General features: G+C 34.4%; 1 protein-coding gene across 3 annotated transcripts in view; it reads left to right on the top strand.

Moving 5' to 3' along the window:
- The window catches only part of Cwc22 (CWC22 spliceosome-associated protein), a 66,093-nt gene that overhangs the window by 26,255 nt on the left and 16,001 nt on the right, over positions 1–23,837 (top strand). For all 3 annotated transcript variants that reach the window (XM_013029725.1, XM_013029718.1, XM_013029710.1), the window contains 11 exons: positions 255–322; positions 1,587–1,712; positions 5,943–6,185; positions 7,494–7,622; positions 10,122–10,290; positions 10,863–10,916; positions 13,427–13,562; positions 13,654–13,860; positions 13,945–14,007; positions 18,943–19,047; positions 20,758–20,839. In XM_013029725.1, the coding sequence (XP_012885179.1) occupies positions 255–322; positions 1,587–1,712; positions 5,943–6,185; positions 7,494–7,622; positions 10,122–10,290; positions 10,863–10,916; positions 13,427–13,562; positions 13,654–13,860; positions 13,945–14,007; positions 18,943–19,047; positions 20,758–20,839 (1,382 nt within the window). The remainder of the gene's footprint in view (positions 1–254; positions 323–1,586; positions 1,713–5,942; positions 6,186–7,493; positions 7,623–10,121; positions 10,291–10,862; positions 10,917–13,426; positions 13,563–13,653; positions 13,861–13,944; positions 14,008–18,942; positions 19,048–20,757; positions 20,840–23,837) is intronic.

Below are 23,837 nucleotides of genomic sequence, written 5' to 3'. Positions count from 1 at the left end.
GCGCTTGCCTTGCATGCCTGAGGCCCTGGGTTCGATTCCTCAGTACCACATAAGCAAAAAGAAAAAAGCCAGAAGTGGCGCTGTGGCTCAAGTGGTAGGCCTATGTAAGATGAATTATTTCTGTGATGTAAAACAAGATTTGAAATAATTCCTGAAATACTTCCAATTTTCTGAGGCACAGATATCATTGTTTTTGTTGTGGGTTTTTTTTGCATAAATAATTTTCAAAATATTCCTTTCTTTCTCCATGACAGCATTCTTCTGGTCATGACAGAAGGGAAAGCTGTGATTCATATCAGAGGAGTTCCTCTCCAGAAGACAGGTAAGTAATTTTATGTAATGAGTACTACTAAAGCTTGTACAATGTGTTTAAGCAAGAATTTATATCTTTGGCTATTAATGTATGTTTAGATGTTGAACTACTAGTTTTACTAGTTCCTACAATCATACATGTTCACATAACTCTTTATAGTGTACAATATTTCTGTATATCATTGTAACTATGTTAAGGTCAGCAGTCTGGAAATGGTACCATTGTATAGCAGCATTTATTTTAGGACTACAGTTAGTTTACTTAGTTGCAACCATTAAAAATAATCTTGATGTGAAAAGCATATGTCTACCAGAGGATTAGCTTTATGAACATCTAATTACTTGCCCTGGTTTATGACTACTTATTACTTTCACCAAGCATCTACTTTTTCTTTATTTCCTCCCCTTCTTTCCCTTCTCTTCTGCTCCCCTCTCCTCTTCTCCCCTTCTCTTCCATTCTCTTTCCTTCCCCAAAATATCTCCCTTCACCACAAATAGGTACGTATGGATGTATAAGTTAATTGTATGTGAAATATGGATTGTTACTATTATTCAATATTATGAATTTATTTTATGTCTCTTTAAGTTATCTGATTGTATTTACTTAAGATTCAAGTAAAATATCTATGATACTATCTATCCTTATGTGCTAGTAATTTCAGTCCATTTTGTCTGTTATCCAATGACACATTTTCTGGGAGACTCAACTCCAATTAACTGCAAGAAAGCTAGAACTGGAGGCTTGGCTAAAGTAGTAGAGCAATAGTCGTGAGTGGAAAAGTCAAGCAAGAGTGTAAGGCCCTGTGTTTAAGGACCAGTACTGACCCCCACCCCCCAAAAGAAGGAAAGAATAGCAAATGAATATATCCTCTTGGAGTATAGCTGGTATTTACAGAGACAAAGGACAGTCTCGTTTGTTCAGTGTTTTGATAAATGAGCTATCTAAGCAAAAGTAGTTATGTATAGGATAGCTGTTTTTCCTGCTAATTATATATTGTCTCCTTACTTATTTGTCCCACTAAGGATAATATGAATCACTATGAACAAGTTTGGTTAAGTGAATTCCAGGAGTTGCTTTGATGTGTGCAACAGGAAAATTTTTATAATCCAGAATTAATAAAGGGGTATTCACAAAATGAACTGTTTGCTACAAAAAATTTAACAAAGGTGTTATTGAGTTATAGAGTTCTTTTAGAATTACCAATATGACTTCCTTAAATATTTAAAATATAGTTGTTTTCAATATTCAACTTTCTTTTCTTATTTTATGCTAGATATGCAGAAAAAGAAAGGTCCTCCCGGGAGAGAGATTACTTTGATTACAGCAGGTCTGACTACAGTAGGTCAGACTATGATCGTTCAAGAAGAGGACATTCTTACGATGGCAGTATGGAATCAAGGTGAATACTGTAGAAAGGCTGTATCAACTGTAGAAAGGCTGCATTCATTTAATTTTTTTTTTCTCTCCTTCCTTTCTTTTTTTGTGATGGTTTTGTGTTTGAGCTCAGGGCCTGGGCACGGTCCCTTAGCATTTTTGCTCAAAGCTAGCACTCTATCACTTAAGCCACAGTTCCACTTCAGGCTTTTTGGTGGCTAAATGGAGAGAGGAGTCTCATGGACTCTGTACCATGATCCTCAGATTGATAAGATCTCAGCCTTCTCAGTAGTTAGTATTACAGGCAGGAGCCACTAATGCCTGGCTAAATTTTCTTCTTCTTCTTCTTCTTCCTCTTCCTCTTCCTCTTCCTCCTCCTCCCTCCTCCACCTCCTCCTCCTCTTCCTCCTCCTCCTTCTGTTGTGGGGCTTGAACTCTGAGCTTGGGTGCTGTCCCTGCACTCTTTAGCTCAAGGCGAGCACTCTACCGCTTGAGCCACAGCGCCACTTCCGGTTTTCTAGTGGTTTATTGGAAATAAGAGTCTCACGGACTTTCCTGCCTGCACTGGCTTTGAACTGCTATCCTCAGATCTCAGCTTCCTGAGTAGCTAGGATTATAGGCATGAGCCACTGGTGCCCGGCTAATTTTCTTCATTTTTTTATAACAAAACATCAAGAATAGCAGCTAGCATTAATTGGATATTGTTGGTACCAAGCTTTTTAGTAAGGATTACATGTGAATTAATTGCTTATTGAAGTAAATAGGAGAAACAGATATTACATCAGTTTTACAGCTACAGAAAGTGAGACTTACAAACGTTAAGTAACTTATTTGTATTTTTGAATTATCAGTGGAAAAATCCAAGTCTGTATGATCTAGAGCGTAGGCTTTTAGTCATTATATTGTATTGCAAGAGAGACTGATATATGAGACATGTTTTTGAGATTGTTTGCTAAATGAAAGAAATGGATGCTCCATATAGGCAGAGGAGTTTAACTGGAGTTCTATTAGAGATAGAAATATGCTCAACTGCTTAACAAAGTAATTGCTTACATAACTAGTTCTCTGTTTACTTGCATGTAGAACAAATAAATAGGCATAGAGAAATAAGTAATGTAGAATATGAACTCATTTGAAATTGACTTTAGAATGTCCATATTTTAACCCTTTTAATGAGTCAGTTACATATTAGGAGTATGGATTTTGTATTTATATAGATGACAGTTCATATCTTATTAAAAAATACTCTATTAGCTTCCTGCTGAACTGCAATTTACTTATCTGTGAAATTTGTGTGATAATAAGTGTCTTTGATGCTTCAAGTTTAAGATAACATCTGTTTTCTATTACCATGTCTGAACATAATAAATATTCAGAAATGGTAGCTTTTAAATATATTAATTTCAAAATATCTATTTAAGTAATAATATATAGTGATTCAGTGGCCCTTTGAATAGCATATAGAAAGCAGTAGAAGAATTCAGATTTCCTAATATAGTGGTTCACTTTGAATATCTTTAATTAATCTGACAAAATTAATAAATTCTATTTTAATATTTTTATTGTGAAAATATCTATTTTAATATTTTATAAGAGAACTGTCACCTGTCTCTCATGTTCTGTTTCTTTCCAATAACTATTGTCTTTTTTTTGCATCATCTATGCATTCAGCTTGATCATCATTTTCATAAAGTCAGTTCTCTGCATGTTCCTGTTTATCTTTTTAACCTTGTCTCCTATATGTTATTGCTCAATAAGGTCCTTTTTATAACCACCAGGACCAGTCCCCTCATTCTAACTGTTGGATCAAAGCTGCCATCTACATGAGTAGATGTTAAGTTTTCTTCTTAGTAATTCTATTCATTCCAGTATATACTCCTCTTCTTCCTTCTTTCCTTTCTTCTTTCTTTCTATTTTTGCAGGGCCTGGGACTTGAACTCAGGGTTTGGGCATTGTCCCTGAGCTACTTTTACTCAAGGCTAGCACTCTACCATTTAAGCCAGAGCTTCACTTCTGGATTTTTTTTTGGGGGGGGGGCAGTTAATTAGAGATAAGAGTCTCATGGACTTTCCTGCCTGGGTTGGCTTTGAACTGCGATCCCCAGATCTCAGCCTCCTTAGTAGGTAGGATTATAGGCATGAGCCACCAGCACCCATGTTATATATATATATGTGTGTGTGTGTATATATATGTGTGTGTGTGTGTGTGTGTGTATATATATATATATATATATATATACACTCATTCTTAAAATGTCAGGTTAAATAGTCACGAAAAGCCAAATTCATCAGCTGTTATCTTAAAGACACCTTAAGAAAAACTACTACCACTAAAAGATAAGCTAAACATTTTGTATACTTTTTAGTATTGTCAAAATTCATTTTCCTAATTTAAAGTTAGGAAGCATGTTTGATATGAGTATTACACATGAGGTTGACATTACCCATCTTACAGATACTGATACTAGGATTTCATCTCCATTTGGATATAAAAATCTATGGTCATTTTGTTTTTGTTTTGTTTTGTTATTTTGCAATCCCTGACTATACTGTAAAGTGTTATTCAGTGTATTTGGTCCAGCATAGGAACATAATGAACTTGGGACAAACAGTCACACTGAAGCAAACAGTGTATGTATTCTGTAGAATATAAAGGCTAAATTTGAAGAAAACAAATGTTTTATTTAGACTTTAAGAATAGTTTTTGTACAAAAGAACAAATAGGATTCTTTGCATTAGTATACATTAATTGTACAGGGGGATTTAATTGTGGTATTTCCACTCGTGTACAATGTATCCTGATTAACGTCACCTCATTACTCCCTTATTGCAGTTTCCCTTCTTAAAATATTTCAAAAGGTCTCATTGTTCTATTTTCAGACATGTGACTATATTCATCTTCAGTCAGCTTCTTCATTAGACTTCCACACTCCTCCTGATATCCCCCTGTTCAGCCTGTTCAAACATGATCATTTGTAGGATATGATTTTTATCATCCAACTGGCTTTGTTTCACCTGGTTTTCAGAATATAAGCAGTGTTAGCTACTTCCCCGTTGTAATTGCTTTATTAAAACATGCTACATTCATAGCAAATAAGTGGGTAGAATTTGAAGCATCTGCCTTTATGACTTAAGTGTGGATTATTTTAGTCAATTTTTCTCCTGTTTCCTAATATGCACAGTCAGTACTCATTGGCAGTCACTCATGTCCTTATATTTCAGCATCTAAACTGTTCTTCCACAGCTGTTTGGGTGGGCAACTGCTTTCTCTCTTTCTAAGGAGAATTTTAAAACTTATCTTCTTGAATATACCCATTAGATTTTACCAAAGTCTGCACAATTTTATAGTGATATAGTAATATGGAAGTTGTTTATTACATTTATATAATTCATTTTTGTACAAAGCATGAGCAGAATGATCTTACTTTCCAAAACAGTATGTAAAGAAATGTCTAAGTGAGCAAACTGTTTACTAGGAAAAGGTAACAAAACATTCTTAATGGACTCACTGAATAATATTCTTCTGTTTGAAAAGGGTTAAGAAAGGATAAGCAAGTAATTGTTGCCAAAGTTTTTTTTTCACATTGTCTCAGTTAACTATTATTGTCTGAATTTCTAATAAAAGATTATTCCTTTCAAGAAATTTTTTTTTTTTGCTAATCTCTGTATTGCTCAATTTTAGTATGTGTGCTGTCAAAGTGAGCACTAAATACTTTTTTTATAGTAGTCTTCTACCTATATTTGCTATTTTTGGAAGTAAACTCAGGTTTCTTATTTATACAGTTTGCCTTCTTAAAATGCTGTTTTCATGTCACTGTCCTTCATGTCACTTTTAGATTCTCCATCATTTCCAGTATACAAAAGTTAAAAGATCCCGGTCATTTAAAATGTCAGTCTTCACTCAAACTCATCTTTCTAGCTATTATCATGCATGAATTTTTACTGTTTCCTGATTGTTATACTCTTCTGGCTTTAATGCCTACGCCATTTTTTTCATTTGTTGTTCTCCTATAAATTTTAGAATGCCATCTTCCCTCTTGGTATTTTTTCCCAGCTTGCTTCCAAGCTAAACCTTGAGCAATCTTTGAGCCCTGGTATGAGTCATCTTTTCTTTGTGAAGTTCTATCTCACCATCCTAAACTACTTTGCATGGTCTGAGTTTATGGGCCCACTTATGTTTACTCAGTTGGTATGTAGTTCCTTCTATGAATGATTTTATGATGTGTTTTCTCCTTCTAAAACTATTAATATTACAGAAGCAGGGACCGAGAAAAACGCAGAGAAAGAGAAAAAGATATAGATCGAAAAAGGTCCCGGAAATCCCCATCTCCTGGAAGAAGAAGCCCACCACCTTCAGTAACCCAGAGTTCTGCTCAGGATGAACCTACTTCAAAGAAGAAAAAAGATGATCTGGATCCTCTCCTTACTCGAACTGGTGGAGCATATATTCCTCCTGCAAAGCTTCGGATGATGCAAGAACAGATTACAGACAAAAACAGGCATGTTAATATGCTAGCTTATAAAGCAGGGATTTCCTCATTGAATGATAAGTCAAATGAGGCCTAATTAGCTTTAACTGTTGAGAATACACATTAGTCAACCGTGACATGAGATTACAAATTGCTTTTCTTTTTTTTGCTCTATAAGCACTGAGTGCTGTGTACTACTTGCCCATCTTTTTTTATTTTGTGAATGAATTTAGAAGTTTGAGGAAAAGATTCCTTATTTTGCTATTTTAGTATTTCAGACTGTTAGTAGCTTATATGTTTTGTAGAAGACTAAGAGATGATATTGATAGTTTAGATATAAAATGAATCTTTCTACTCGTACTAAGCAAGGATTCAGCAGATTTTTTCTGTCAAACATTAAATTGTAACTATTTTAGGGTGTGGGTCATTCTGTCTCTGTTGTAGCTATTTAACTTCAAAAATGTACTTTGAAAGAACAGTTGTAGATAATATATGCAAATAACTGGGTATAGTAGGATTCTAAAAAATGCCTTATTTACAGTAGGTGCATTTGGATAGACTGGGGCTGGTTTCTGTTTATTAGTGAGTGTTTCATAATCATTAGTTAGATGTGATCATTTATACATGATAGTATGTATAGGTTGCAAACTCTTGTGTGAATATAAAAGGAAATTGGCAGTTCTTTTTTTTTCTTTTCTGTTCTTTACCTGAATTGAGGAACCTTTTATTTTGCTTGTTTTTGCAAAGGGCCACTGAGATATTCATACATTATTTGAGGGCTGCATAGAGGTATCAGTCATAGATACCCAAGGGCAGCTCATGAGAAGCTTATATGTGGTTCCAGGCAGGTGTTAAATGATTTCTCAGGCTTCATATGACCCATGGACCAGATGTTCCCCACCTCTGTGTCTAGACTGCAGTAGCAAAGACTATTTTTTCCCTAGTCAAGCAAAATTGATAAATGAGTTTCCATATTCTCAACATATTTTGAAGGGTAAGAAGCTATTCATGAAAGAACGTGCTAAAAAGAGAAAAAGTTTTGAAACATTGAAAAGGTTCTTCAGTAGAATGAGATGCTAAGTAGGAAAAGTGTGATCCTAATTGAATGGTAACTTAATTGCCAGGAAGTTTTCTTCAAATGTAGTTATTTAAAGAAAAAACAGATTTAAATAAGTCAGGAAGGAGGAATGTTTGCACATCTTTAATGGTTGTGTTGGTTTTGGAGGTAGAATTCACACATTAGCCTTGATTTACTATCCATGGCTTTAATTATAGCTTCTTGATATTGCAAGTGTTGACAAAATTTTAATCTTTGTAAAAAAATTGATTTCTTTTTAGCTTAGCATACCAGAGAATGAGCTGGGAAGCACTGAAGAAGTCTATCAATGGTCTTATCAACAAAGTCAACATTTCCAATATAAGTATTATTATTCAAGAGCTTCTTCAAGAAAATATAGTTAGAGGAAGGTAAGTGCCATTTTATATGTAGTATTTTATAGTATGTTTTTATCTGTGTGGACAATAGTCATTAATTTATTATGCTTCCTGACTTTAAATGTAATTGATAATTTTATTCAAAATGTAGTTCTATGAAAATGTAGGTTACTAACAAATAACTTGATCCTGGGCGGGGGCAGTAAAGGAGGGGAGAAAACTGGGAGAAAATGAGGGAGGGGCAACACTGTTCAAAAAGAACTATACTCGTCACTTATGTAACTGTAACCTATGGAGTTCTTATATCTTGAGAAGTGATAACACATAATGATTTTTTTTTGGTGGGTTGCAGGGCTTGAACTCAGGGCCTATGCACTGCCTTTTTTTTTGCAAGGCCAATGCTCTACCACTTTGAGCCACAGCTCCACACAGTACATAATGATTTTTGCACATTTGTTTTCATTGACTGTCTCTCCAATATTTTAAATCCATGAGGAATATTGAATGTTAAAACATGCCATGTCACACCAATATTATTTTTGTAATTATTTCAGTTATCAAGTTAAAATGGCATATATTTATGATGAACATGTTTTAATGAATTACATTGTTCAGAATATGTATTTACCTTAATAGTTTTTCTTTGTGGTAAAAATATAGTCACCTGATGTATAGTAGATTTCTTGAACTCTTTTGTCTAAACAGAATTTTGTGTCTTTTGACCAATGCATCATTTACCCTTACAGCCTCTGATAACTACCATTTTATTCTGTCTCTATGAGTTCAACTTTCTTAGACTACATACAATGAGGTAATAGGATGTTTGTCTTTCTGTATCTAACTTATTTCTTAGCATAATGTCTTTCACAATACCTACATTATTAAATTTATTCTTAAGGCTTTTTTTAGTAACTATTGTAAATGGGATTATTTTCTTGATTTCTTTTTCATTAGCATATGGGAATGCTCCCAATTGTTTAAGTATTGTTTTATATCAGCCTTTATCAGCTTTGTCCTTTTTTTTTTTTGGTGGAGTCTGTAGGATCTTTATATAAGATTATGAGTATAGAGACACTATAACTTCTTCAAATTCTGTCTTCCATTTGTTTCTTTTGCCAATTTTTTTGGCTAAGATGTCTAAGAGTGTTTGAATTGAAGTCAGTGAAAGTAGTCATCCTTATCTTGGTCCTGATAGGAAAGGAAAAGCTTTTAGCTTTTTACTATTGAGAGTATGTTTGCTAGGCTTTACAGTATGGCCTATTTTAATGAAAGTAAGGTGAGCAAGAGAGAATAGGAAATGTGATGAATAAAATTTAGGAGAGCAGAAGAGAATGACTTTGTTTTTAATTTTTTTTTTTTTTTTTTGCTAGTACTAGGGTTTGAACTCATAGCTTTACTTGTCAGGCCAGAACTCTCATCATTTTGAGCCATGCATCCAGCCTTTTTTCAGATAAGGTACTTTTGAAAACAAATTGTAATAATAGCTCATTCTAATTTTGTTCATTTCATTTCTGAGACAGTCTCCTCGTGTAACCCTGGTTGGACTTGAACTCAAGGTCCTCCTGAGTCTCCTTGAGTGCTGTGATTACAGGTGTAATCTTGCCCAGTGTATTCATTTTCTATTCCTTTTTCTTTCTTTTTTCCTTTTGTGCTGATATATTTTGATCCTCTTGCTCTTGCTCAGCTGTTTTGCTCAAAGCTGGTACTCTGCCACTTGAGCCATGCCTCTACTTCTAGCTTTTTGTGGGTTAATTAGTGGTAAGAATCTAACCTGGCTTGCTTCTAACTGTACTTCTCTAAAATTAGCCTACCAAGTAGCTAGGATTACAGATATAAAACACTAGTACCCAGTATTTTTATTCTATTCTTACAACAACACAAATTCAAGTTTTGTTTCCTCAAAGCTTTCTTTTTTCTTTTTCATATATGTAATTAATAAGACTCTCTTCCTAGAATAAGATGGTAAAAATTAATTCTAATTTGTCTTTTATGATAATATGTTTATTTTATTTTGCTGAGACAAGATTGCACTGCATAGTCTTAAGTAGATGTCAAAATTTTTTTGGTGATGTTTGGGTTTGAACTTAGAGCCTTGAGCTTTTTAGGCAGGTGCTTTACCACTTGAGCTACATTTCTGTTTTTTTGTTTTGTTTTGTTTTGTTTTTGGTCTTGGGACTTGAACTCTGGTCTAGAGCACTGTCGCTCAGCTCTTCAGCGCAAGGCTAGCACTCCACCACTTGAGCTATAGCGCCACTTCCAGTTTTCTCTCTGGGGCTGGGGGTGGGGGGGTAGGGGGGTGGTTTATTTGAGATGAGTCTCACAGACTTTCCTGCCTGGACTGGCTTTGAACCGCGATCCTCAGATCTCAGCCTCCTGAGTATCTAGGGTTACAGACATGAGCCACCAGTGCCCGGCTCACTTTAGCTACATTTCTAGCTCAGTTTTCAGAGTATTTATAAAGAAATAATATTCCTGGTTTTTAAATATTTTTTCTTAAGTAGACTGTTTTTGACCCCATGTTTTTATACCTAGAGGGCTGCTGTCCAGATCTGTTTTGCAAGCGCAAAGTGCTTCTCCAATCTTCACTCATGTTTATGCGGCATTAGTGGCAATTATCAACTCAAAATTTCCACAAATTGGAGAATTAATCCTCAAGAGGCTGATTCTTAATTTTCGAAAAGGCTATCGAAGAAATGATAAGGTATCTATGAACAGCTTGTAAGTAGACTGTCACATAGGAACAAACTAATAAGCCAGTATCAACAAAAGTAAGCATGCTGGTTTCTATATAAATGCTTTTTAAAAACTGTATTTCATGAAGACTGTTCTGGTTTTATTAAGGTTTCCCTCACATGTAACTCAGAAGAATGATGACTTTACCAGACTTGTGTAACAGTTAACTTAGTGAATAATGACTTTGTTTCCTATGTATTATTTTCATATAAAATTATCCTTGCATATTTTTTTTTTGGGGTCCAGTCGTGGGGCTTGAACTCTGGGCCTGGGCACTGTCCCTCAGCTCTTCAGCTCAAGGCTAGCACTCTACCACTTGAGCTACAGCGCCACTTCCGGCTTTTTTCTTTTTGCTTATGTGGTTCTGAGGAATCGAACCCAGGGCCTCAGGCATGCAAGGCAAGCGCTCTATCACTGAGCCACCTTCCCAGCCACTCCTTGCATATTTTTTTAAGAGTCCATTTGTAAGTTGTAGATCCAACGTTAATACACAAAAGTTGGTTTTGGTTTATGGATTAACTTCGTGTTTTTACTTTTCAGCAACTTTGCCTTACTGCTTCAAAATTTGTGGCACATCTTATTAACCAAAACGTGGTAAGTGATTTTCTTTTCTTCTTTTTTTTTCTTCTTCATCTTTTTCTTTTTTTGGTGGCAGTCCTGGGGCTTGAACTCAGGGCTTGGGCACTGTCCCTGAGCTTCTTTTGCTCAAGGCCAGCACTCTACCACTTGAGCCACAGCACCCTTTGCTGGGTTTTTCTGTTCATGTGGTACTGAGGAATAACACCTAGAGCTTCATACATGCTAGGCAAGCACTCTTTATCACCAAGCCACATTCTGGCCCTTGGTTAGTGATTTCCAAAACTTGATCCCATTTAGTGCCATGGGATTGATGCCATATCAGTGATACATCTTTAATTTTGTTCAGATTTGTAGTCTTGAGATCTATATTTTGGATGATACTTTAATTTTAAAACCATAATAAATATATCTAATATTTTTGATATATAAACAGAACTGAGAATACTTTTTAAAATACTCACATTAATTTAACTTAATATTGTATGTGGCTCTTCTTTAAAGAAGAAGATTGCCAGGCATTGGTGGCTACTCCTAGCTATTCAGTAGGCTGAGGTCTGAGGATCATGGTTCAAAGCTAGCCTAGGCAGGAAAGTCTGTGAGACTCTTACCTTCAATTATCCACCAGAAAACTGTATGGAGCTCTGGCTCAAAGTGGTAGAGCACTATCCTTGAACAAAAAGAACTCAGGTTCATGGCTCTTGCAGACCCTGAGTTCAAGCCCCATTACCACCACCAACAACAAAAGAACAAAATTTAATCCTTGATTATTTTGGCAGTAATGGGATTTGAACTCAGGACCTTCCACTTGCTAGTCAGGCACTCTACCACTTAAGTCACTCCTCTAGCCCTAATGTCCTGTTTTAAAAAGCAACAAATTTTCTTCACTCATTTCTGTATGCTTGGTGTTCATGACAGCCTAATAAATACCTAGTAGTCTATTATTCCCTGCTAATACTTAGATATATGTAAAAATAGAGTAAGTTAAATAGTTTTAAATATCTTACTTATAAATAATTTTAACTTTGTCTTTATTTTGTATTCATGCATGTCTTGATGGTTTTGAGTTTATTTATATGTATGTTACTTTTTCTAGTGCTGAGTATCAAACCTAGGGCAAGTACGTCAGCCCTGTTGTGTGTCAGCCCTTTTTTTCTTGAAATAGAGCTTTATGATTTAGAGCCACTGACCTTGAACTTAACTCAGCTGGCCTCAAACACAAGATCCTCCTTTTTCTACCTCTAGAATGCTAAGATTACAGACATGCACCGCAATGCCCAGCTTGTACTGTCATTTCTAATGTGGTATCTGTGTATCAGCAAGAGCATTAAAGTCAAACCTACTCTTATTTCTCTAGTATTAAACAATACTTTAATTCTTATGTACCTGAAATTCTTCCTAGTGTGAGCTCTCACAATTAGTCAGACATTATTACAATGGCAATTTGTTACATAAGACCATGGAAACATAATTTCACATCTAAAATTGCAGAGATCTGTATCTGTTTTCCAATGTGTTTTACACTTACATTGGACTTTTTTTTTTAGCAGTGCCACACAGCAGATAGAATGTTACGTATTTTGTACCTACCCAATGAAATACATGGCAGCATTTCTTCTCACTAAAATAAGGCTATTTAGCACCTTCCCCAACTCCTCAGAAAGTAAACAAAAATGCCAGCAGTATATTTTTGATACTGTGCACAGTATGAAAAGGCTCTTTTCCTGAGGTGAAATTCCCACTTCTTTCTTCCAATCTCTATTAGATGCCTGATTTATAAAGATGTATGGTTGGATAGAAGGTGTCTTTAACAGTCTTTGTAGATCATTTTCTTCTTGCAGCAAAGCATATCATAGAATTATATTCTCATTGGATGTGGCATTGCTTATTTTGTAAAATAGTGTAGTTTAATTAAAAAAAATAGGACATACTACAAGTGGTTATTGTGTACCCAAAAACATTGAAAATTAGTCCTGTAACTTCAGGACTATTTGTGTTTAACAGTTACTTATAGAATGAACGAAAAAGGGAATTATAAAAAGAACTTGCTATTCCTTATGTGGTGATTATGAAAATGATTATTGAAAATCGGTGCATGAAATCATTATTGTGGCTCATGCCTGTAATCCTTGCATTTAGGTGTCTAGTCCCAAAAGTGTTGAGTGATTTCCATGCCAATCTGATCTACATAGATAGCAAGACCCTGTTTGAAAAATATAATAGCAATAATAATTTGTGATATTTAACTTACAGTTTAATCTAGAATTTTTTGTATGTTGTATCTAAGAAGAATATTTCTTCTGGAAATAATTCAAATAGTTGTATTCAGCAAGTAAGTTAAGATTTTGTAATACTCACCCATATAATACTAATAGATACATAAAGTCATAGAGATAAATTATATGTACAATATTATAATTATAAGAAAATTTACTAAGTTTTAGTATGAGCAGGCTAGAATATATGAAAGCATTTCCTCTTTCTTCCATGGTGAAATGTTTTTCTCTTCCCTTTGTATTCCCTTTAAGGCACATGAAGTTCTGTGCTTAGAGATGCTCACTTTGCTCCTAGAAAGGCCAACAGATGATAGTGTTGAAGTAGCCATTGGTTTTCTTAAGGAATGTGGCCTCAAATTAACACAAGTGTCACCAAGAGGAATCAATGGTAAGTAGAGAACTGTAGTTTATATATTCTAGTGTATTTTACGTGAATATTAATAACAGTTGTTACTTATTTTATTTCTGTCCAACATTAGCTATTTTTGAAAGACTTCGAAACATTCTACATGAATCTGAAATTGACAAAAGAGTTCAGTATATGATTGAAGTGATGTTTGCTGTACGAAAGGATGGATTCAAGGACCACCCAGTTATTCTGGAAGGACTTGACTTAGTTGAGGAAGATGATCAGTTCACCCACATGCTTCCTTTGGAGGATGACTATAACCCAGAAGATGTTCTTAGTAAGTGTGAGGGTCATAAAATGAGAAGTGCAATAACAACAGATATAAACACAGAAATTAAATACTTAACTTTTATTTTTTAAGATGTTTTCAAGATGGATCCTAACTTTATGGAGAATGAAGAGAAGTACAAAGCTATTAAGAAAGGTATGTAAAATATTTTGGATAACTAGAAGCAATTCAAGTAGTTATATAATACTACTGGTAGAAAGGATATTTATAGATTACTGATCCTTACTTAGTAAAACTTCTGCTCTTATGAAGCTGTTCTCCCTTTATGGTTTCCCCATATATTGTTTTTCTTTGTGTGATGTTTGCCCACAGTATTACTTCATCTTGAATATCTTGAATTATTTACCTCATTGTTTCTCTCTTCCCCTGTAAATTACAAATATTCATAGATTACCAGTGATCTAAATGTGTGTGAACTAAATGATGGTTCTACTGCATTACTACCTCATTTGTACTTCATTAATGAATTGCACAGATTTTTGGTTTGTGGTTTGTGTTTAACATTATAACTAACCAAGTTCCTTGTTCAAGTAATGTTATTTGTTTGTGGAAGGGTAAATATAATTTGTGTATGCTTTGTATTGCCACAGATCATGTATTCACACAGTGCTATCATTACTCTTACGATTTTCACGTTTGCATTATTATTTTTCTCCTAAAGCTAATGTCCAGATTTATTTATGTAGTAGCTTTTTGGATTTATTTTCTTTGAGTGGTGATTTTTTTCTAAGAAGTATATATTGCTCTGGATGTTCCTCTGAGGAAAGTAGAATCATAGAGCTCTTTCTTTGTCTCCGTTCTTTACATTAGTTGTACTTAGAAGTAGAAAGCAAATGTGTAAGAACTTCCATTTCTATATAGTATCCTAAAAATCTGGTGTAATAAACAGGTTTCTCACTGCTGATTTCTTGGCAGCTCATTTCTTTTTCATTGCTGATTTCTTGGGAGCTTTCATTGCCATTGGCTAGATTGCTTTGTCTGTTATACTTCAGTTTCTAAACACAGAGAACTCCTTAAACCCATTGCCTTCTTTTCTTAACAACTTTTTTCCCAACAGCCTTCCTAAAAAGGGCTAAATGACTTTTCAGATTTTGCTCTACTTGATATGACTTCTTTGTATTTTAATCTGGAGAATTCTGTATCCATTTCATTAAGGTCTAGGCAGTTAGCCAATACCTGGAATGTAGTACTTTGCTTTATTACAGCAGTTCTTGAATTGTTTGGTCTCAAGATCCCTTAACTTTTTTGAAAATTACAGTGAATTCCAACGAGCTCCTTTTTATGTGTGATATCTACTGATACTTAGTGTGTTAGAAATCAAATGAAGGATATAATACTTTCTGTTGTTTTAAAATAATAAAGCTAGTATAGAACAAATTATGTTTTTATGAAAATAGTTATTTTATAAAACAAATCAATTTAAGGAATTATGTATTATATAAGTTAATACCTGGCCTAAAGCAAATAGCTACATATTCCAGTTTATATAGTCGGTATGTTATAGTTCACTGTCTAGTCTCACATAGATAATTAGTTAAGAAAGGAGAGGAATATCCTTTTCAGATGAGAATCTTCCTTAATACTATGTTTATATTAAGCAGATAATGGTTTCTTAAAGATTCATTTCTGTTTGAAATCTAAATTAGTATAGATGAATTTTCAAACCCCATTACATTAAAATCCATTAGGATGTCACTGTCATTAAGGCATGTGTTTTGTTACAATCATTGGTCATTTGGAGACTACTGATACATATTCTAAATGCCAAGACATAAATATTATCATTGTCATTTTAACATGTTAGTATATTATCAGGAAATCACTTTTGTTAGTATTACTCCCTGCCTCTTCAGAAGAGTTCAAGTTTAGGAAGTTATCAAGCTTAGTGATAGAGATGTAGGTTTCCAAAAGTTATGGTAGTAGCAAATACTGTTCGTTGTTTACCTTGTAATGGCAGTCTTACTCTGTTTATATTTGTACAAAAGCCTGCCAGATATTGAATAGCTATGAGTAGTTGGCCAATTCTTTCCAGCTAAAACCAAACAATTCAGAAAGTCAAATCATTGCCTATCCTGAAGGAACCACTATTACTCTATATTTTCTTTAACAGAAGTGATATATACACAGACTTCCTGTGTTGTCACTCAGATTATGATAAAGGTCTCTACTTAAGGACTGGAATTTAGAAAATTAATGTTCTATGTGTTCATTAAGGACTTTTTTTTCTACTGTAAATGTGCAGTGAAGAGTGTATAGCTTAATTCCTTAATTTATTCTTGGATTAAAGCAGTTTCAAGCCAAATTGACCTGGACCTTCATAGCCATCAGCAGAGCAGAAATGCGATTAAAATATGTCTTGGTATTACTATAAAAATGACTGACCTCACAGACCCCTTAGACTCCTAGACTATTCTTTGAAATCACTGCTTTATTCATTTAAAAGAAATCTAATTGGCTTTGCCTAAGTGATTTCAGTAAATAGATTCTAAAGCAGAAAGGAAAAGAGGATGATGTAAACTATTAGACAATTCATTTGACCTTCATTCCTTAGTAAAATATTCTAGAAGTGGAATTAAAAAAATGGCCACAGCAGGAAGTCAGCACAGCTTTAGTAATTAGCACCTTAGAGTGACCTAGGTGTACTTATGTTTTAGGTTTTATAGCATTTGGGAAAACAGCAGGAGAGTCTGCCTTTCTACTTTTGAATACTAAATAGTTTCTTTTTGAGAGTCTGTCTGAGCTGTGTTACATTATAAACTAGACACTAGAGATTGTTTCTAGAAGCAGAATTTGTTAGAATTATTTCTAAGATTTATACATCAGGTAAGAGCAAAATGGTAATTTTGTAAAACTTTTTTTCATAGTCTGTAGTTTTCTGTTTAAATATGTAATTCTGGATTTATATACCAATTTATTTACATTCATAAAGAAATTAGAGTTTTTCTAAAACTGAGTTGACTAAAGTTTGATTTAAAAAAAATGATTGTGAAGGTGATAAACCGGGGGTTACAATTACAAAAATAAGGTAATGAGTACATTGCTTTTTAAACACTATTACCCCTCCCTCATTTTCTCCCACTTACTAATCCCCACTCCCCACCGTACCATATTGTAAAGGTCATTTCCAGTGTAGTGTCTAGTGAGTAGCATTTTGGGCATTAGTTCATCCTTTGTCCTGTTATTTCTGTATTCTCTTTCCTTTCCATGGATCAGATAAGCTTATATACAAAAGACTAAGACAGAAAAAATATATAAAAAACTGCATACAGGGCATAACAAAAACCTCTTGTTTCCAGTTCTTGGAGTTCATTTTGTTGTGTTTCAACATATATGGGCCTGTGCACTTCGTGATTGAGTTATTGTGATCCTCTGCTAAGAATATCATAGACATATTCTAGTTATTACAAATGAAGGAAAGCATGCAACTTACGTTTCTTTGAGCTTGGCTTGTTTCACTTAATATAGTTTTTCCCATGTCTTCCCATTTGCCACTGAGCTCTTTTTTTTTTTTTTTTTGGTCCGGTCGTGGGGCCTGAACTTTGGGCCTGGGTGCTGTCCCTCATCTCTTCAGCTCAAGGTTAGCGCTCTACCACTTGAGCCACAGCACCACTTCCGGCTTTTTTTTCTGCTTATGTGGTGCTGGGGAATCGAACCCAGGGCCTCATGCATACAAGGCAAGCACTGTACCACTGAGCCACCTTCCCAGCCCTCGCTGAGCTCTTTTGCTCAAGCCTAGTGCTCTACCACTTTGAGCCACAGTGCACTTCTGGCTTTCTGGTGGTTTATTGGAGATGAGAAACTCATGGACATTCTTGCCCAGGCTGGCTTTGAACCCTGATCCTCACATCTCAACTTCCTGAGTAGCTAAGAGTAAGCTAACAGTGACTGGCTAAAATTTGATCTTAAAAACTTATTAATTAAATGTTTGTCTGGGTTATCAGCCTAGCAGCACTATTAAGTAAGTGTAATTTTAGCTTCTGTCATTCGTTTCCTATTAACATAATGAATGGTCTTATGTAGTGACATACAAATCTATACTTTTGTTTACTTCTAAATGAGTTGTATTTTAAGACATGATAGTCCAATAAAGTGATTCTATTGCCACTTTTTTAAACCTCAGTTGTATATATGAAAAATCTTTTTTTATTTTTTTGGGGGGGTCTGGTTGTGGGGCCTGAACTCTGGGCCTGGGTGCTGTTCCTCAGCTCTTCAGCTCAAGGCTAGCGCTCTACCACTTGATCTACAACCCCACTTCTGGCTTTTTTCTTTTTGCTTATGTGGTGCTGAGGAATTGAACCCAGGGCCTCAGGCATGCAAGGCAAGCGTTCTACCACTGAGCCACCTTCCCAGCCCCATGAAAAATCTTTTTTAAAGATTCTTTATTAGCATATATGAGTTTTACAAGTGGGGTTTTGTTGTGATACTTCTACAAAAGCATACAGTGTACCCCAACAACGTTATTCCCTCTATCATAAACTCTCACCCCACCATCTCCTTGTTAAAACAATTCCAACACGTTTTATTCTTGTTTCCATACATGCAGTAAATAAAGTACTTGGCCATATTCACATTCATTCACCTTCATTATTCCTCCTTTGATATGCCTCAAAGAGTGTTTTGAAAAATCTTTAATTTGATTTTAATACTGTTTAACAAGTATACATTTTGATAAAAATATCATTACTCTTTATTTGAGTTACCTTAAGTTCTGATTTTCTATGTATTGGCATGGCATTGCATAGTAAACTACCCTATTTCTAATGATACAATAATATTTTGATTTTTATATGTTAGTTCCTTGGAGTATTCTTTTTCCCCAGTCTTTAGCTCATCTACTTTTTCTTTGTGCTCCTTGTTTCATGCCCACTTTTATCTGGCAAAAGAATGAAATCAGTTTAGTGCTTTCTCACCACTTAGATATCAATATAAGCAAGGCTTGTATGATCATCCATGTTGGCAGGTAAACTGTTATTATAACACTTTCTATGAACTGAGAACGTGTGGTCCCAGAATGAGATACATGTATCTTGCTCATTAATTTTTTTTTCCTTAAATTACTTCTTCCTTCAGAAATACTTGATGAAGGAGACAGTGATTCAAACACAGACCAAGATGCTGGGAGTAGTGAAGAGGAAGAGGAAGAAGAGGAGGAAGAAGGAGAAGAAGACGAAGAAGGTAAAATCTAATTCGGTTAATAGTATCAATACTCTAATGTGGATAATAGTACCAATACTCTGTAATTAAATTTCCAATGAAATAATATAAACCACTGTTCTCAATCTGCTGGGAAGATGTTGGAAGGAACACTTGTGGTATCTAGTGGGTTAAACATCAGAATACAAAATTGTCACACAAAAAATTGTATTCATCCCAAGAGTAGTCTTTCTGTTGTTGTTTGTCATGCTAGGGATTAAACCCAGCGCTTTGCACACACTTGGCAAGCACTCTAGTACTTACGTTGTGAACCTAGGCCCCAAGAAGTATTAACAAAGAAATGCATTTTTTAATATCAACATATTTTTAATTTGACATCTTAGACCTTTGCTTATATTATAAAGTATATAAAATTTATTCATGTTAAGTGCACATAATTTATTTAATCCTGGCAAACATGTGACAGATATGAATAACTAGATATTTGCTATTCTTTTTGGCAAAATAGAATAGGGAGGCCAAAAGCTATATTTATACAGAAGCAGTCATGATATTGTTCCTCTTCAGTGTTGATTATTACACAGAAAAAATGAGTCTAGAACTCTACTTTGGTGCTGTTCAGTTCATATATCTGGACATATATAAACTAGTTATTTATATGGATTATATATTCCAAATATTAAAAATACTAACATTTTTGTTTTGGTCTACAGCTAAATTGTTGTTCTATAACTTATTTCACTATTTCCAAGTGTTTTTTTTAAGTCATGTAACTTGCCCATAATATCTTTTACTTTAAAATTTCTTTGTTTTATGCTGTTAAATAAAAAACAACAATATAATCCAGGCTTCAGTGTCTCATGTCTATAATCCTAGCTGTTCAAGAGGCTGATCCAAGGATCATGATTCAAAGCCAGCCCTGGCAGGAAAGACTGTGAGATTCTTATTTCCACTAAAACTACCAAAAAGTAGAAGTAGAGTTGTAGGGCAAGTGCTAGCCTTGAGCAAAAACATCCTTCTGGCCACGGCTGCATTCAAGCCCCAGGCCAGCACCAAAAACAAAACAAAACAAACCAGAACAAAACACAGTATAAGACATGATTTTGCCCTTGGAGCTCTTTTGCGTAGTCCCACTCCCATTGTGCAGAGCTTATGCTCACTTCATTCTCTGTACTTTTTCTTCAGTAAACTTGTGGTTCTTCATTATTCCTGGTGTGTTTTACTCAGTTCTTTGAAATATCAGGAACCTGGAATAACACCTAATCCAGAACATTGTCAGTAACGCTAATACCAACCTAAATTGGGTCATCTGCACCCACAAAATCTTAGCCAGGAAAACACAGAGAGAGAGAGAGACGACAAATATTTATATTTGATTCACAAAACCTGTATTCTCTTAAACTGAATTTCTGCCTGTAAATTGTAGTTCTTTAAATTATCAAAACACTGTTTATTGTTCTGGACATAATATTTTACCAAACAAGAGCAAGAGTGTAGCCTTTTCTAATGAGCGGATGACACAGAGTTCTGAGCTTTGAGTTAAGAGAATCATAGAACAGAAAGACTTGAAGCAATTGCTTATGACTGTAAATGCCAGTATACACAGTAGAAAAGAGTACTATTAAGTTCTGGAAGATTCTAAATAGATTTGTGAAAAGATAGGCAGAGATACATTGTCATTTCTTCAAGTTTGTTTTTGTAGTTTCATAAGTTACTTTTAATTTCTTTCAGGACAAAAAATGACTATACATGACAAAACAGAAATTAATCTAGTCTCATTCCGTCGTACAATATATCTTGCTATTCAGTCAAGGTAAGACACCATAGCTTAGTTGGTCCTTTTTTCCTTTCCTTTTCTTTCTTTTTTCCTGAATAATGGATCATGAGAGAGATTAAGATCAGAGATGCATTTTAGAACCTGAGAACACAAAATTTGATACCATTTAGACATCAGAGATCTTGGAATACTTCCTCCCAAACCTTGTTCTTTGCCAGAGCTTTTAGGTCCATACTTTGCTTCAAGGGTAAATTATTTGCTTAAAAATAGTGTCATATTAGATATTTTAGCTATGTCATTTCTCAGAGTTAAATACTACTAATAAAACCTGAAAATAATATTAAAAGCTAACATAGTTCTTGCATGATGCAAATTTAATGTTGGATATATGTTTTTAAAATTTGGTTTCTAATTTTCATGTAGCAGAGAAGCATGATTGTGATGACTTTGGGAAACTTCTTATGCAGATGCACATGAATATAAATGGGATTGGAAATTAGATTTAGGAAGGTTATGAGGATCCTTTGCAGTAATCTCAAGGAAGACAATGTTATGAAAATAAAACCTACTTGCTTTGAAGACTATGAGTTTCATTTTGAGGATGTATTTGAGGATGTTAAATGCTTAGTGCATCTGTTATTTTGTATACAAAACAGCCTGTTGAGTTAGTATTCTCCATTTTGTTGCTTAGGTTTTGTATATTTCCATTTCGTATGGTGTAATACCAATAATGATTCATAAGTAGGAGTCATCATGTTTTTAGTCTGACAACTTTGGCTCTAGATTCATCTTCAAACATAGAAATATTAAAAGCAGAACAGAAAATTTGGGGTTTAACTTACTTATTTCCTTCCTTTCTACATGAAAAGCTGTTAAATGTTGGGATATTTTGTGGGTATGTACTAGCACCAAGGCTTGAACTCAGAGCCTCAAGCTCTTGCTTAGCTTTTTCACTTAGGTCTGGCACTCTACCATTTGAGCTACCCTGGCAGTTCAGCTTTTTTTCTGGTTAATAAAAGAGTCTCAAGAACTATTTAGCCTGGGCTGACTTCAAATCATGATATTCAGACATCAGCTTCCTGAATAGCCAGAATTATAGGCGTGAGCTACCAGAACACAACCTTTAATGTTTTAATATAAACTTATTTGTCTTTTTTTTTTAAGAAATCTTAACAGTAAACAGTACACAGCAAATTCTCTTTTCTTTTAATTTAACTTTATTGTCAAGGTGATGTATAGGGGGTTACAGTTACATAGTAAGGTAGTGAGTACATTTCTTGTCAAACATTGTTTCCCCCCTCCTTTGTTTTTCTTTCACGTTCTCTCCTTGTTAGTGCATCCCCCTCAAGTTGTAAAGTTCATTTCCAACATACTGTCTTTTGAGTATTGCTGTTGCATTGATTTGCCTTTTGTCCTTTATTTCACCATTTTGTTGTCCCTTCCCTTCCCTAATTCAGATAAATGTATATACACTACACAGGATACCAAAATCAAATACAGTGACAATAAGTGATAAACCGTGGGGGAAAGAAAAACAAAAGGAAAAAGAAATAACTTCACATAGCACATTAAAAACAACAACAAATAAATACCTGTTGTTTCCAGATCTTGAAATTCATTTCACTTAGCATCATCTTATATGGTCATATGTATGGTCATATGTATACAGCTATTGTGCTATTGTGATCCTCTTCTGGGACTATCCTAAACATACGCTAATTATTACAAATGAGGGAAACCATGGGTCTGGCTTACTTCATTTTCATTGCAGCATTAACATAGCTAAGATATGGAACCCAGATGTTCCTCAGTATATGAATGGATTAAGAAAATGTGGTGTATATGTGTGTGTGTTGTGTGTATGTGTATGTGTATTCCATTTTATATGCATATATACATATATATATTTATATACATACATATATATATATATACATACATATATATAATTCTGTGCTTCCATCAGAAAGAATGACACCATTTGTAAGGAAGTGGAAAGAGTTGGAAACAATCAAATTCAGTCTTAATGCCACTGATTGTATATGTCAAAGGTTATTGCACTCATAAGTACTCTTTGTCTTACTTATCTTACTAACTAACCCTTCTGTATATCACCTTTACAATAAAATTAAATTAAAAAAGTTTAATAGACAAATGTTTAAAGTACTTGGATGGGATAATCATGTAAGGAGCTAAACATGTTTAAAGTAATTTAATTTAACTTATCAAATATCTAGACTAAGAAGTGCTGTTACTCACTATTAATAAGTAACTTACTATTTTTGAAAAAGCAGTGCTAATCTTCATGATTTTTCAGAAACACATAAACATTGATTTGTACACTTTCCTTAGAATTTACATTTAAAGAAATTAATTAGTATATTTGTACAAAGGGGCATTTCATTGTGACATTTCTATACTTGTAAACAAGGTATCCTGATCAACCTCCCATGAGAAGACTATGGAAAGCCTTATGTCCCCACTGAAAGTTCAAGTAATCAGTGTTATAAATGTGGACAAATTTTCTGACATAATGTTAGGTGAAGTGAGATTAGCTAGAGATGTGCTTGCAGTATATTATCTAAAAAATAGATTCCAGAAATAATTCAGTGACATGCTAATGTTTATGGTATAATAGGCTAGATGGAATAAAATAATTAATTTTCATGGCTGTGAGGCAAGCAGTTGATTTTGGAGCATCTTATGAACAAAATTCCTGACAGCTGACCTTTGTGCAAACTGCAGGGTTTTTCTTTCTTTTTAACTGTTTCTATTCTTCGTATTGTTTAAAATTGCTCTTTATATTTATGTAAAATATAAGGCTATAAAGTTTGCTTTACTACTGAAAATAAAGTAGTATTAGAGGAAGGAAGATTATCAGGTCCCTGCCAATTTATAGTTTTTAAATTGGACACATCGACAAAATCTTTTTTTTTTTTTTTTTGGTTGGTCGTGGGGCTTGAACTCTGGGCCTGGGCGCTGTCCCTCAGCTCTTCAGCTCAAGGCGAGCGCTCTACCACTTGAGCTACAGTGC

This window comes from Dipodomys ordii, unplaced genomic scaffold, assembly GCF_000151885.1.
Source record: "Dipodomys ordii isolate 6190 unplaced genomic scaffold, Dord_2.0 Scaffold5, whole genome shotgun sequence".
In the NCBI taxonomy this organism is placed as follows: domain Eukaryota; kingdom Metazoa; phylum Chordata; class Mammalia; order Rodentia; family Heteromyidae; genus Dipodomys; species Dipodomys ordii.
This window is presented reverse-complemented; position numbering and strand designations above follow the sequence as displayed.